The 12,336-nt window shown below is 37.5% G+C and overlaps 1 protein-coding gene across 2 annotated transcripts in view; it reads right to left on the bottom strand.

Annotated features, from left to right (window-relative positions):
* Positions 1-12,336, bottom strand: part of gosr1 (golgi SNAP receptor complex member 1) — a 109,960-nt gene that overhangs the window by 13,259 nt on the left and 84,365 nt on the right. For both annotated transcript variants that reach the window (XM_059973347.1, XM_059973346.1), the window contains exon 7: positions 11,253-11,282. In XM_059973347.1, the coding sequence (XP_059829330.1) occupies positions 11,253-11,282 (30 nt within the window). The remainder of the gene's footprint in view (positions 1-11,252; positions 11,283-12,336) is intronic.

Here is a 12,336-nt window from a genome sequence, read left to right on the forward strand (position 1 = left end):
AGTAATTCGAATAACCATGTGTTGTACAAAAGAACATATTTGAACACAGAACTTTGAAGTGGATGGGCTACGAAGCAGAAAACCACACAAGAGTTCCACTCATGTAGCTAATAAAATGGCCACTGAGTGTATATAGTATTAAGAAAAAGATCATTTGAATAATGTATTTCAGAATTTGAATGCATAGCTGTGATATTGTCATGGGCCTTGGATGTGTGCATGCTTTTAATTATCTAATAAAAGGCAAGATGGTATTCTTTTTCAAAAATAAAATCCATTTCCCATGACTACTGATTTGAGCATCATTTCATAAGGGACAACAAGAAAGGATTTTAATTTATGTTAAATTGAGACAACACTCTTGGATTCCAATTAGTATGAAATAAATCTTAAACTAAGAACTACAATATTCTTCAAACTTCAATATCTGTACACCAAACAATACTTCTGACTCCAGAAATCTCTTTAAACTATATAGAGCCTTCATGATTAACAATCAGTTTTTAAAACATTCCTTCTATATGCTTCCTTTTTTAGGATACAGTGATGTATGCCTCAATAAACATCTAAATACTTGTAGCCCTGAAGTGTGTATGCCAGAAGGTAAAATCTAACACAGATCAATTCCCTTTTCTAAATTTCTATTTAGTACTGAGATTTAAGGTTCATCTTAAAACAGAATACAGTCCATACCATTTTGGTACCTGTCACTGTGAAAATATGCCGATATGCTTAAAGTGGAAGGAAATTTCACCAATTTCTCTATAGATTTACTGCTATGAAATTCATACAGAGTGCACATTCAGCAAATGACCACAAAGCACTAGTTCAGTATACTGATGAATGTGGAAACAGTCCATGTACAGTGTCCAGCATTTTCTTCAGTAACAAAACCTGCAGGGTAAGATGGGAATTGAGTACAAACATTGACAGAGACCAACAGATAGACACAGACCAAATGATCAGTTTGTGTGCTTAGGGGGGTGGGGGTGGGGGTTGTGGTTCTAAGCAAACAAAACAAACTTGTAAGAAAGATAAGGGCAGATAGAGATATTGATCTTGGGACAGTCGTTTAAAAGATCAACTCTAAAGACAAGATGGAAAAAGTTGGAGTTAGGAGAGAATAAAAGTACATTTTCTCTAATCCACTTTTTTGCTTATATTTCAATTTGTTCAGGGTTCATATGTATCAACAAAAGTGTGCAGAAGCTTAAATTAAAATTCTCATTCTTTTTCAAATTCCTACCAAGGGTTTCTAAATTCTATTTCTAATCTCCTCCGGACATGTAAACTTCTTGGTAATCCATGGATTCTTACCTTATTAATTCCAGAATGATAAAAATGGAAGCTATCCCATTGATTGGTTAAAAAAAAGGTTATAAGTTTTCTATTGGGTTTTATTGGGTTTCTTTGTTTTGTCGTTGCCTGTGGGAAGACGAATCTTAAGGTTGTATAAAGTATACGCACTTAGATAATAAATTAATTGTGAACTTTGAAATCTTTAAACTCTCTTTGCTTCTACAAGATGTTCCAAGCCTTAATACCCCTATGCGATTGGGTGTCAATTTCTGTTTGTGATTTGTCTTGGTACATTTTACTATATTTAAGATACTTTCAAATGGAAGCTGTTGCTGTGGCTGCTGCACTTTTACATCAAAAGCATGCAATGACATTGAACACGTGATGAAAAAAATATTGCTGGATAATAAACAGAAGAAAGTCTGCCGATACTGGAAATCCAAAGCACCACTCACAAAATGCTGAAGGAACTCAGCAGGTCATCATCTATGGAACCAAATAAACCGTTGACATTTTGAGCCGACACCTTTCTTCAGGTCCTGGAGAAGGGTCTTAACCTGAAACTTCAACTTGGTTATTCATTTCCACAGATGCCGCTTGACTTGCTGAGTTCCTCTAGCATTCTATGCGTGTTGCTGGATATTTTATGTTTAATATGGGACATCATTTTGACTTTCCTAAATCATGCCATATGAAGTTCACCTGTCCCATGATACAGAAATAAAGTCAAGAGGCAGCTGTAAATGCTGCTACTTGAAGAGAGATAATTTAATCAGTTCATATTTTTTCTTCTTTTTGACACAATGGGGAGAATCCAGCCCAATTTTGTCCTGAAAATAACTAAATTGTTTTTAGCTTAATGATTATAGCCTGTTTTAAAAGAAAGTCATCATAAACTTGTCAAATATATGCTAATTGCACTGCAGAAAGACTCAATGTAACCTTGTTTATTAATCCCACTTCTAAAATGAGATACCTGCACATAAAACAGGAAAAAATAACTATTGTTTTCTTGTTTAAAATATCTCCTTTCTCATACTAACCGAGTAAGATACTCATTCTGTCTGTAAGATGGCACGTGATTGGGAACAGCAATTTGTCAAATTTAAAATCAATGCCTTTTGGTAGGGTGAGATTAATTAAGTCAAATCAGGTAGATAGGATGCCTGTCAAATTTGCATTTTAGCTGATTCTACCTTAATAGACAATAGGTGCAGGAGTAGGCCATTCGGCCCTTCTAGCTAGCACCGCCATTCACTGTGATCATCATGGCTGATCATACACAATCAGTACTAGCACCAGCACCAAAAGAAGTACAAACTTACAAGAATAATCAACATTCAAATCGTGATTTATACAGTTATGCCTCATCAGATATAAAGCTATAACAAGATTTGGTTTGGATGCCTGTCTCCTTCCTGTAATGAAATGGGAGATATGAGAAAACTTCATTGTTGTGTAATTTTTAGAAGCAATTGGAAAGACAATTATTATGTAATATGCTTCGTGACTTTGAGATTCAAGCCCAGCTGATTTTTGAGTTGCTTTAAATTTCAATATACTATAGTAGGTTTCCAGATTAATCAGTTGACTGATCTCTTCTACTTAGTGTTATATGGTTTATTAATGGAAAGCTTTCAGGAAACATTGATGTTTTCACTAAAAGGATTATATTTTTATGGTTAACAGCTGTGGCCTTTCAATGCTCATGTTAGCAACTGAGCTATGAATCAATATAAAATAGTCAAAAGTGAGGGACTTCTGATCTTTAGCAATGACATACCCATTGGGATTAATTAGTTCCTGTGCCATGGGGGAATGCATTTAAATCAGCACCAATTTCCTAAATATTTATTAGTAATCATTCATTTATATTTTCCACATAGATATCTGGATGAGAAAATCAAAAGAAACTGATTGAGACACTCTACATGTTCAATTTTCTGAATAAAGTTAATTTTGTAAATATGAGTGGTTTATTGTGCATTGTTTTATCTCAGTTCAAGATCTTTCCCATGCTTGAGAAGATAATACTTACAGTCAGAGTAATGACTGAAATAAATCATATGACAAAACAGTGAAAGACTTTTTAAAGCTGTAAACAAGTAAAGACATTGAAGGCCGTTTCACTTGTGAGCAAATAATGAAGGGAAGAAATTTAAAACAAATTTAAGAGGGTATAGAGGAGGTTCATGAGAACAAGTCAAAGACGAGACAGTACAGCCTCAGATTAGAAGGACATCCCTTTAGAACAGAGATGAGGAGTAATTGCTTCCTCCTTCCCCTTTTCCCCTCTGCCATCTATTTTCGGAATGGATATTGAACTTACAAATTCTACTTCACTACTTACTTAAATTTCCATTTTTGCACTACTTATTTAACTATTTAATACATATAAAGTTATTGTAATTCAGTATTTTTCTACTATTATGTATTGCATTATACTACTGCTGCAAAGGCAACAAATTTCACAACATACGCTGGTGATTCTGATTCTGATCCCCAGAATGAAAAGGTTACCGTATGAGGAACATTGATGGCTCTGGGCTTTTACTTGCTGGTGTTTAGAAGAATGAGGGGAATTTAATTGAAACCTATTGAATATTGAAAAGCCTAGACAGAGTGGATGTGGACAGGATATTTCCTATAGTGGGGAAGTCAAAGACCAGAGGGTACAACCTCAGAACAGAAGACATCCCTTTAAAACAGAGATGAGGAAGAATTGCTTTAGCCAAAGGGTGGTGAATCTGTGAAATTCATTCTGCAGACAGCTGTGGGAATATTTAAAGCAGAGGTTGATAAGCTCTTGGTTAGCAAGGGCATCAAAGGTTAAAGGGAGAAGACAAGAGAAAGGGGTGGAGAGGGATAATAAGTCAGCCATGATGAAATAGTAAAGTATACTTGACAGGCCAAATGGCCTAATTCTGCCCCTAAATCAAATTATCTAATAAAAAGAATATACACCTCTCAAGTTCAACAACCTTGTATTCCACACAATTCTTTTCTTGTATGTTCTGGTGAGGGGACGTAGAGCCACAATACTGATTGTTTCGTGTTCTACAGTTGCTGGTTTTACCAGCATTTCCTGGATACATTTCTCTTCCTGCCATCCTCAACTAACTCCCATAGTAGCCATTATGTTCAAACAGGGACTTAAAGAGAAGTCAAATTATATTGAGTTAGTTTATTATACAGAGCAGAAGAAGAAACATAAATTCAAAAAAAATAATTCAAAGTCTGTATGACTCTTGATCAATTTCAACTGAGACAATGGTCCACAATATACATTGTTGCTGAGCTCACTGAGGTGAGATGCAAGCTACCCTCAATAATCTGCAGAAGCAACTTGATCCATAAAACAGGCCTGATTCATGAGTTCTTGTACAACCATCTATCTCCCCAAGGAACGTTTTTAATACTAACTATGCTCTGGCTTCAGGCTCAAAATCAAGTCAAAATTTCTGACATTCATGTACACCGAAAAATAATCAAAACATATTAAAAATTAATCATACAATTAAAATATTAAAACTTGCTTTTTAAAGTGAATTAAAAATTTAGGAACAAGAAGAGACATTCAAAATAATTAAATATAATCAATTCTTTTACTTCCAAACTATGTACAATTCCAAGACAGTAAAAACCACCAAGAGGACCACCATGGTCTAACTCCCCCTCTACTTGTGACATTTACTGGGAACAATGTATACAAAGGGCCTGAAGCATTTTTGAGGGTTACTACCACCCATCCTACAATCTCTTTGACCCACTACCGTAAGTGGGGTACAGGAGCATCAGGACTACGACTGCCAGACAGGGTAACAGCTTCTTCCCTCAGGCTATGTATGAGACTAATGAATACTCTGCCACCACCGAGGTCTTGTTTCTAAGCCAGCAGGCTGTTTACTGTTTACCTACGCTGTGCGCTTCCCATGCATTTTAAATTACATTTTATTAAATTATTTTTTTGTGCACAGTAGTTCAGAGGAACATTGTTCTATTTGGTTGTATATCTGTTCAGTCAGATGACTGAAATTAGTTGAAAAGTCTGTGTCCCTCACAGCCATTCCCTCCTAAAATGAATGATATTCTGAAAACTGCATCACTCTAACAATGAGTGGAACAAAAGGAATTTTTCCATTTGGATGAAACTACATAGCATTTAAGTTTTTTCTAAGTTTAACATTCTTTTGTATAATTTGGCCAGCTGGGCAATCCCTATAGCCCAGACTATGAAACAATACACAGACTTTAGAACACTAACAGCACATTACAAAGACAAAGGAAGTTGACTGCTGCTTAAAGGTTACATAAATAGGGCACATTGTAGCATGAAGAAATCAAAAACAATTTTTCTGACAGTTGACCTTTAGTTTGCTTTAGCACTAAACTTCACTCGACTTCACTTGCCCCATCATAGAAATATTTCCACAACGTATGGACTCACTTTCAAGGACTCTTCATCTCGTGTTCTCAATATTTATTATTATTATTATTATTCCTTTCTTTTAGTTTGTTCTCTTTTACACACTGGTTGAATGCCCAAGTTGCTGCAGTCTTTCATTGATTCTATTATGATTACTATTTTATTATGAATTTATTGAGTATGCCCACAAGAAAATCAATCTCAGGGTTGTATATGGTGACATATTTACTTTGAACTATTTCTGGCTGATCCCTTTTTATCGTTTTTTTCTTTTATTTTGTCTAGTTTTTCTTACTTGACATATTACAATAGGCCCAGACCTAATAAACTTAACAACACATTAACCGTCCCTTAACTACCACATTATTTCACTTTATCAAAAAAATTCCTTTTGTTCCAATCTTTATCCTCCCCATCTCTTTTGGTCACCTACTGAATGGTCCCCTTAGCCATTTCTCTTTCCGTACTACATTACCTGACCGACTGACCACTCAATACTTTTTTGGTTTTATTTCAGATTTCCAGCATTTGCAGTTTAAAAAAAATTAATTTAGTACCATATAAAGGCAAAATGGGAGACAGTGGAGAATTGGCAGAATATGGTAGGAAAAGAAATTGCTTTAGTGGAAGATTAGTTAAATGGGTGATTGATCGTTGGCATGGAAGCATTGCTGTGATGTTTAAATGGCGACTACTTCAAAAACGCATTTACTCAATAACTCTACTTCGTAAGGAGGCTAAAGAGGTTTGGCATGTCCCCTTTGACCCTCACCAATTTATAATAGTGCACTGGAGAAACCACCTTATCCAGACAAATCATGGCTTGGTATGGCCATGACTGCAAGAAACTACAGAGCTGTGGACTCAGCTCAGTAAATCACAGCAACGAGTCTCCAATGGACTTTGTCTATGATTTTTGTTGCCTTCCGTAAAAAGACCAGCATAACCGAAGACTCATCCAACCCGGACATTCTCTCCTCACCCTAAAAGAACATACAACCAGGCTCAAGGACAGTTTCTTTTGTTATAAGACTATTGGACTACTGACCTCACCATCTACCTTGTTATGACCATTCATCTTATTGTCAACCTACACTGTACTTTCTCTGTAACACCTTCTTCTGTAATGATTACAGTCATACAGCCCAGAAATAGACCCTTTTGCCCAACTTGTCAAAGCCAACCACAGCATCCTCCCCACAAGTCCCAGTTGCCTGCATATAATCCACAACCCTCAAAGCCCCTCCCGTCCATGAGTCTATCCAAATGCTTCTTAAATGTTGCAACTGTAACACCTCAATCACTTCCTCTGGCAACTCATTCCGGGTAATCACCACCTGAGTAAAGGCGTTACCTCTCAGGTCACTTTTAAATCTCTTTCTTCTTGTCTGTGTTGGTGGTGTAGTGGTATCCGCATCCGGATTTCGGAACAAGAGATCTTGGGTTCAAATCCAGCTGGCTTCTTGCAAACTTTCCGTCTGTGCTGGGTTGAGCATCGCGCTAGCAACTTGGCCTCGTAAAACAGACAAATGCTAAAAAAATGATGAGGTGCAGGGAAGGACTTGACCTTTTTACCCTATCTGTGCCCTCTTGGTTGACTCCACAGACTTGGGGAAAAGACAATGATCACCTTATCCATAAACCTCAGGATTTTATTAAAGAGGTCACCCTTCATTCTCCTGCACTTCAGGGAATAAAAATCCAGCGTTACCAATCTCTCCTTATAACACAGACCCTCTAGTCCTGGCAACATCCTCATAAGTCTCTTCTGCACCATTTCCAGCTTGACAATGCCTTTCCCGTAACAGGGTGACCAAAACTGCATACAATACTCCAAGTTTTGGCCTTATCAATAACTTAAGTAACTGCAACACACTCCCCTACTTCCGAACTCGATGCTCTAACTGCTGAAGGCCTGCATGCTCAATGCCTTCTTCAGCACCTTGTGTACTTGCTGGGCCTCTTTCAGCAAACCGTGCACTTAACCCTCCTACTCTGGTTTATCCAAACTGAAATCCCTTTGCTATTTCTCAGCCTATCTCCCTAATATAGCAAGATCTTTTTGCAATTCAATGTAACCAGCTTCACTCTCCATGAGACCCCTAGGCCTAATTTAATGTCATCACAAATTTGCTTATCATGCCACATATAATAATTTCCAAATCATTTACAGTCCCAATGCTGACCCCAAGAGCAGCCTACAAGCCATGGTGGGTGTTGGTTGGAGAATCAACCTTCAACCATCCATCACTCTGTGCTTCCTATTATCGAACCAATTCTGAATCCACCTCACTAGCTCCCAATGAATCCCATGTGAACTAACCTTCCAAATCAGCCTGCCGTGCTTGTCAAAGGCCTTACTAAATTACATATAGACTACATCCACTACCCTAATTTTATCTAACCCCATAGTTACCTCTTCGAAAAACTCCAAAAGATTCGTCAGACATACACCCACGTACAAAAACCACGCTGACTATTCCTGATTAGGCCTTGATTCTCCAAGTGATGGTAGATTTTGTTCTTCAGAATTCTCTCCAGTAACTGCCCTGCAACTGAAGTCAAGTTCCCTGGCCTGTCCTTGCTACTCTACTTGAACAATAGAACAACAGAATCCCTGTGTGGTCTTTTGGAGCTTCACCAGTGGCTAACAACAAAACAAATGTTTACAAAGGCCTCTGCAATTTCTTCTTTGGCCTCCAATAATGTCTTGGTTAAACATCTTCGTCATCTTCTACAGCTCCACACAGAGGTGGCCCTGATGGTCTTTAAGCAGACCAGTCTCTCACTTTTACTGTTAACATAACTGAAGAACTTATAACCATATAACAATTACAGCACGGAAACAGGCCATCTCTCCCTTTCAGTCAGTACCGAACCATTACTCTCACTTAGTCCCACCGACCTACACTCAATCCATAACCCTCCATTCCTTTCCTATCCATATACCTATCCAATTTTTTTTTAGGTGACAATATCGAATCTGCTTCTACCACTTCTACTGGAAGCTCGTTCCACACAGCTACCACTCTCTGAGTAAAGTTGTTCCCCCTTGTGTTACTCCTAAACTTTTACCCCCTAACTCTCAACTCATGTTTTCTTCTTTGAAAAAAGCCTATCCACGTCAACTCTATCTAACCCCCTCATAATTTTAAATACCTTTATCAAATCCCCCCCGCAACCTTCTACGCTCCAAAGAATAAAGACCTAACTTGTTCAACCTTTCTCTGTAACTTAGATGTTGAAACCCAGGTAACATTCTAGTAAATCTCCTCTGTACACTCTCTATTTTGTTGACATCTTTCCTATAATTCGGTGACCAGAACTGTATACAATACTCCAAATTTGGCCTCACCAATTTTACATCACATCCCAGCTCCTATACTCAATGCTCTGATTTATAAAGGCAAGCATACCAAAAGCTTTCTTCACCACCCTATCCACATGAGATTCCACCTTCAGGGAACTATGCACCATTATTCCTAGGTCACTCTGTCTTACTGCATTCCTCAAGGCCCTACCATTTACCATGTATATTCTATTTTGATTAGTCCTACCAAAATGTAGAACCTCACACTTATCAGCATTAAACTCCATCTGCCATCTTTCAGCCACTAACTGGCCTAAATCTCTCTGCAAGCTTTGAAAACATACTTCATTATCCACAATGCCACCTATCTGCATACTTACTAATGGAATTTACCACCCCATCATCCAGATCATTAATGTATATGACATTAATTAACTTCTTGCCAAATCCATCTCATAGCCTCTTTTTTTGCCCTCCTGATATCTCTCTTCAGCCTGATCAGATTTCCAGTCAGACAAAATGCTGGAGGAAGTCAAGGTATTGATATTGTTTGATATCAAAATCAAATTCTAGCTTGTTACAAATAGAAGTTATTAACAAAGAGAACAATGATAACTGCTATATTTTAGACTGTCTTTTCCTTGAATATATAACAGGAACATAACACTGAGAAATTGGTGGATGAAGTTCATCATTGTCAAAAGGTAATCAAAAATTGGTACACAAATTGGGCCACAGGGTAATGTGTGTATTTAATGGGTTGGGGATGGTTTAAAGGAGAGAAAACTTCGAGGGATAAATCAGTTGCTTAAAGGCTGATGGCTACTGCTAATGGAATGCCACTAAATAAGCACTGGGCTTTCAGCTAGTTGCAATCTGTATTAGTGGTTTACACTATGTGGCCACATGAGTGGAAACATGCATGTTTTCTGCTGCTGTAGCCTACCCATTTCAAGGTTTGAAGTGTTGTGTGTTCAGTGATGCTCTTTTGCACATCACTTTGATAATGTATGGTTATCTGAGTTACTGTCGCCTTCCACCAGTCTGGCCATTCTCCTCTGACCTCTCTGATTAAGGAGAAATTTTTGCCCAAGGTACTGTGGCTCACTGGAAATTTTCTGTACCATTCTCTGTAAACTCCAGAGACAGCTGTGTGTAAAAATTCCAGGAGATTAGCAGTTTCTAAGATACTCAACCACTCCGTCTAGAACCAACAATCATTCCATGGTCAAAGTCACTTAGATCACATTTCTTCCCCATTCTGATATTTGGTCTGAACAAAAACTGAACCTCTTGACCATGTCTGCATGATTAGCTGATTAGATATTTGCATTAATAAGCAGGAATATCTAATAAAACGGCTTCTGTGGGTAGAAGCAGTGCTGATAAATGGAGTATGAAACTCAAAGTGAATCAGAGAATATAGTGATCAAGTAGGAACAGGAATTGATGTCTGTTGACTGGCAGAGTAATGACAGTTTTAATTCCCTATGTCCCAAATACTCCAGAATCGTAAAAGTACATGAAGGAGGTACTTGCTGTAGCTTGCTTGTAAGTAGGAATGCAGCATTAGGGTCACTTGTACATATGTTTTTTCTGACAAGTTTGTGTGGTAATGATGAGAAAGATGAAGAGATTATCATTTTGCCATTCCTTTGACTGAGTTTATCACAAGTCAATCCTCAAAAGTGAAAAGGCAACCCTTAAATCAGTAGCCAAAAGTGGGACAGATGACTCAGCTGTCAATTTATCAACAACAATGGATGTATCTGTTTAAGAGGAAGTTTCACATGCAGAATTATATTGTACACCTGTTTTGGATGGTACTCTTAAAATATTTGTCACAGTCAGACAAAATAGGCAATCTTTTGCTCTTCTTCTGTGTTCTAGCAGCATTGGTAATCTATTGCAAGCACACTAAGTCTACATTTGTGCTTTTCTTGGAAAAGCATATGCACATCTGCTTGGGATTTGGGCAGTGATTGATTTTACTATGCAGAGAGCTCAGCCATAGTCACATTCTAATGTATTTTACTAGAGTATAAAAAAAAATCCCAGCTTCTGCTGCATTTTGTAATACATAAAATAAAAACACAAGACAGGAGAAAATTTTGTACTTGGAATCAAACCATAAATTCACTTCATGGATGAACTTGAAGTGTAAACTTGCATGTAAGCTTTGAAATTATATTAATAAATTTGCTCATGTTGCCTTACCTTATTGTGTCTTCTATCAGCCGATCTGAGCTGCAAAATGAAAAAACAAATTAAAATGAGAAAATTATATGCAATTTGTATCCTAACTTCAATATTCAGTTGTTTCTATGCAAACTGCTGAGAAATATATTTAGCATAGTACTTTCACATTTTCAGCTGTGTCCCAGTAGAATGCAAGAGAACAGCAAGAAATTAATCATACAGATATAGTCTATTTTTATTTACCTACTACAGGTCTTCAGCAAATAAATGAAGGTGGCCTGGGAACAGGCATCCTTTTTCCTAAGGTCTAAGATGAACTACTTTGCTAAAAATTGGCTCAACATTCACTCCCTCCAAAATACCTGGTACACTGTTAGAGGCATTTCTTACATCTGTAGTATGCCAATTTTTTTCTTATGATAAGCTAAGAACATTACAAATCATTAAGAAATAGCAGTTACACTGTTTTGTGCCCGTTGTGCTTTTCTGTAGTATTACACATGTTCATCTTTCACCTCAGGGACACTTCGCACACTAACTTCATATCTCTTAATTCGCTTAATATCTAAAATATTTTATTGGGTTGAGTGTTCTCTAATCTTGGAAATTTATTTGCAAACGTTTCGTCACCAAGTGTGAAGACGTTGTTGGTGAGCTGTTGATTGTGGTGTGTCCTCCGAATGCTTGGCCTTTATGTACTTTTCAATTATTCCGAAAACTCAGCTGCAATGTGGGAAAGAAATCTTGTCACTGATTGGTTGTGCGGTGAACTTGTGCATTGTGGTCTGGAATTCTGCCTGCATCTGCTCATAAGTAGGATCGAGGTCTACATGTTTGTTTACAGAATTGTTCATGGAAAACCACACTTCTAGGAATACTCTTGCATGCTGAGTGTTCACTTGCGCCATGACTTTCACTGATGCTCAGTCAACTTTGTATTCCTCTTGATCTTCATGGACAGAGACTGTATACTGACGATGTCTCCTCGCATGGTGAAAAAATGTTTGCAAGTCAATCAACCAAGACTGGAGAACAACTCAACCCAACCATCAATCACCTGAGCTACATATCTTCTGGATTATTTCCACCTAAGTATCTATCA

The sequence above is a fragment of the Hypanus sabinus genome, chromosome 6 (assembly GCF_030144855.1).
Source record: "Hypanus sabinus isolate sHypSab1 chromosome 6, sHypSab1.hap1, whole genome shotgun sequence".
Classification (NCBI taxonomy): domain Eukaryota; kingdom Metazoa; phylum Chordata; class Chondrichthyes; order Myliobatiformes; family Dasyatidae; genus Hypanus; species Hypanus sabinus.